The sequence below is a fragment of the Rattus norvegicus genome, chromosome 7 (genome assembly GCF_021556685.1).
Source record: "Rattus norvegicus strain SHRSP/BbbUtx chromosome 7, alternate assembly SHRSP_T2T, whole genome shotgun sequence".
Taxonomy (NCBI): domain Eukaryota; kingdom Metazoa; phylum Chordata; class Mammalia; order Rodentia; family Muridae; genus Rattus; species Rattus norvegicus.
The window spans coordinates 6,954,476-6,958,116 of NC_141540.1; the positions used below are offsets into that span (position 1 = coordinate 6,954,476).

The following is a 3,641-nucleotide window of genomic DNA, read 5'->3' on the forward strand; positions in this document are numbered from 1 at the left end:
CTATTTCTGACAGTGGCTAGACTGTCCTATAAGCCTGTGTGTCAGGAGTGCTGTAGACCTGTTTTCCTGTTTTCTTTCAGCCAGTTATGGGGACAGAGTGTTCTGCTTTCGGGCGTGTAGTTTTTCCTATCTACAGGTCTTCAGCTGTTCCTGTGGGCCTGTGTCTTGAGTTCACTAGGCAGGTCTCTTGCAGCAGAAAATTTGGTCTTACCTGTGGTCCCCAGGCTCAAGTTTGCTCATGGGGTGCTGCCTACAAGCTCTCCACGGCGGCAGCAACCAGGAAGATCTGCGCCGCCCTTTCCTGGAGCCTCTGTGCTCCAGGGTTCCAGATGGCGTTTGGTGTTTTCCTCTGGCATCAGAGATGTGTGCAGAGTGCAGTCTCCTCTGGTTTCCCAGGTGTGTCTGCCTGTCTGAAGGTTTAGCTCTCCCTCCCACGGGATTTGGGTGCAGAGAACTGTTTATCCAGTCTGTCCTTTCAGGTTCCTGCAGTGTCTCAGGTGCAGGGGTCCTGCCGCTCCTGGGCCCTCCCCCACAGGAACCCAGAGGCCGTATACAGTTTCCTCTTGGGCCAGGGATGTGGGCAGGGGTGGGCAGTGTTGGTGGTCCCTTCTGCTCCCTAGCCTCAGGAGTGCCCACCTGACCAGGCGGTGAGGTCTCTCTCCCACGGGGTTTGGGAGCAGAGAGCTGCTTCGGGCCGGGATCCTCGGGTTTGGGACTCCCTGTAAACACAGGAAGTGCCCGGTCCTAGAGGAATTTTGCCTCTGTGTGTCCTGAGTTCACCAGGCAGGTCTCTTGCAGCAGAATAGTTGGTCTTACCTGTGGTCCTGAGACTCAAGTTTGCTCGTGGGGTGCTGGCTACGAGCTCTCTGCGGCGGCAGCAACTAGGAAGATCTGCGCCGCCCTTTCTGGGAGCCTTCGTGCACTTTGACCCCTTTGGAGAAAGCTACTCTGGCTAGCATTGAAGACAGCACTAATTTTGAAAATAAATACAAGTATGTGGAAGCCAGTGTGACGTGGCCATTTAGCTACATGACAGTAGCATGTTCCCCACCTAGGGTGTATGGCCTCTATCCATTAACTTACCATATCTTCATTATCAGACACACATTTCTTGCAGTATGGAGGATCTTAAATGCAACTATATAGTGATTGGTTATCCCTGTAGCATATATATCTTTGCTGAGTAAACAAGTACATCTCACATAGAATGTTAATATTAGTATAGTATGATGTCCTATTTGGATAAGAAATTGATAGGTATCCCCCCTCCCGTACCCTGCATAGCATCTTCAGCTACAACAAAAGCTACCCATTAGGAAAGAATCTTCTAGCTCAGTTTCATGTTGATTTAATCCATGTCTTATAAGTGAAGTGTGGAATGTCTTGAACCATGAGGTTATGTCATCTAGTTATGGTGGGTAGCCAAGAGCAGGGTTAATAGCTTATATTATTTTGGAAGTCTTAGGGGGCTTCCATAATGAAGACGATGTAGGTAGATGTAAGAAGAGATGTAGGTAGCCTATACCTGGCACTGGGATTTTAATTTCATAACCCAATAGCTTCTGGGAACGCTATAATCTACCCAGTCAGATTATTTCTGTTCAAAAGCATTTAAAATATTTTTAGTTTGCTTATAAAGTTGTGGGTTTTTATGTTTTTTTTATACATCATTAGTTATAGTTAACTCTATTCTCATGATCTTCTCTCCCTTAGCTCCCTATTCTCACTTAAGCCTCCCTCAAAATGTTCTCTCAACCTCTGTTTTTATATCACATAAGTTCTTTTGGTCCTTTCTCATTAATTTTTGTGAAAGTCACCCAAAGAAGAGAAAAACACATATGGAGCGTAATGGCTTCTGTTTAATTAATATTTTATTTCTATATTTGATCAGTCTTTTTCTTCATTGAGATCATGACAATCTTTTTGAAGGAATCACTGAAGGCTTGTCTAACTTGCTTATTTCTTAGAGTATAAATGAATGGATTCAGCATGGGAGCAATTGATGTCATCAGAACTGTTACTCCTTTATTGATAGTCACCGAATCCTTTGCCGAAGGGTTGATGTAAATGAAAATACAACTTCCATAGGTGATGGAAACTACAATCATGTGAGAAGAACAGGTGGAAAAGGCCTTTTTCCTTTGCTCAGCAGAGGGGAATCTTAGAATGGTCTTGACAATATGTACATAGGACAGAGTAACACACACAAGGGTCAGAATGAAGGTCAGCACTGCACAAACAATCACCAGCTGCTCTATGAGCCAAGTGTCTGAGCATGAAATCTTCAAGATAGGAGATGCATCGCAGAAGAAATAATCAATAACATTTGAGTCACAGAATCTCAAGTTTAGGAACAGAGTAAGTGGTGGGAGTATAATGAGCAAGCCAGCCATCCAGCAGCAGAGAACGAGTGTCTGACACACCTTACTGTTCATGATGGTTACATAATGCAGGGGTTTGCAGATGGCCACATAACGATCATAGGACATTATGGCCAGAAGAAAAAATTCAGTTACTCCAAAAACATCAGTAAAGAACACTTGAATGACACAAATATCATAAGTGATTGACCTGTCTCCTGTTGCTATATTATATAAATATCGAGGGATACAAGCAGATGTAAAAGAAATTTCTAATATGGAGAAATTTTGTAGAAAAAAGTACATGGGCGTTTTAAGGTGGGAGTCCAATATAGTGAGGGCTATGATTGTCAGATTCCCAGCTATGCTGAGTGTGTAGGCAAAAAATAGAAACATAAATATTGGAATCTGAAGTTGAGGATCATCTGTTAGTCCCAACAGAATGAAGGTGGTTATTGTGTTGTTCTTCATCACTAACTACTGAATTATTCAATCCTCACATGAAATGTAGACATGTCTTCTTTGAAAAGATGCAGGGCCAGAGAGCAGTGAACTGTGACTGTTATAGTGAACTTATTCCTGTGTAGTTTCTTCTGCAAGTGAAAGCTGATACCGTTGATATTCTTGAGTGTTTAGCTACTCAATAATTTACTTTAGTTGATTGGCTTCATAGTTTGTGATATATCTTAAAGATCAACCCAAATTTATGACATTTATATTCTTCATTGTTGTACTTGTAATCTTTATCTAATTAGGTTTTCTTGTTGTATTAGATTTGAATCACAGTGTGTTCTGATTCAATAAAATTATTGTCTTTGTAGTCTAAGATTTCTCTTGTATTTGAAAGGTGCACATTCAAATTTCTTTCCTAGAATATTTGGTCCTTGATAAAATATAAACATGTAACAACTCATGTGGATTCAACGAACAAGTTCTCTTGCTTTTTGCTATAACTTTACATTTTGTCATGATGATTAAGCATGCATTTATGAAGCATGTTTTCTCTTTTAAGTTGAAACTTATATGTTGGTTTATAGCATCACTATTTTTATATTTCTCTGTTAGTGTGCAATTCATACACACTGTTTACTGGGATATACAATTGACTACATGTGAAAATGTTTATCCAAGCTGAGAAAATAAAACATATATCCTTTATTCTTTCAGTGTGTTGAGTATGAGAAATATTTAATGATGTATTAATACCACCAAGTTCAAAATCAAGTTAAAAATAGTATACATGCTTCCTGTGTACCGACTGGGAATGACTACATATTTCGA

General features: G+C 40.8%; 1 protein-coding gene across 1 annotated transcript; it reads right to left on the minus strand.

The window, feature by feature from the left end:
• Positions 1-1,877: 1,877 nt before the first annotated feature.
• Olr908 (olfactory receptor 908) lies at positions 1,878-2,831 on the minus strand. The gene is given in 1 exon segment (NM_001001360.1): positions 1,878-2,831. A coding segment is annotated over 1 exon segment (954 nt).
• Positions 2,832-3,641: the final 810 nt, after the last annotated feature.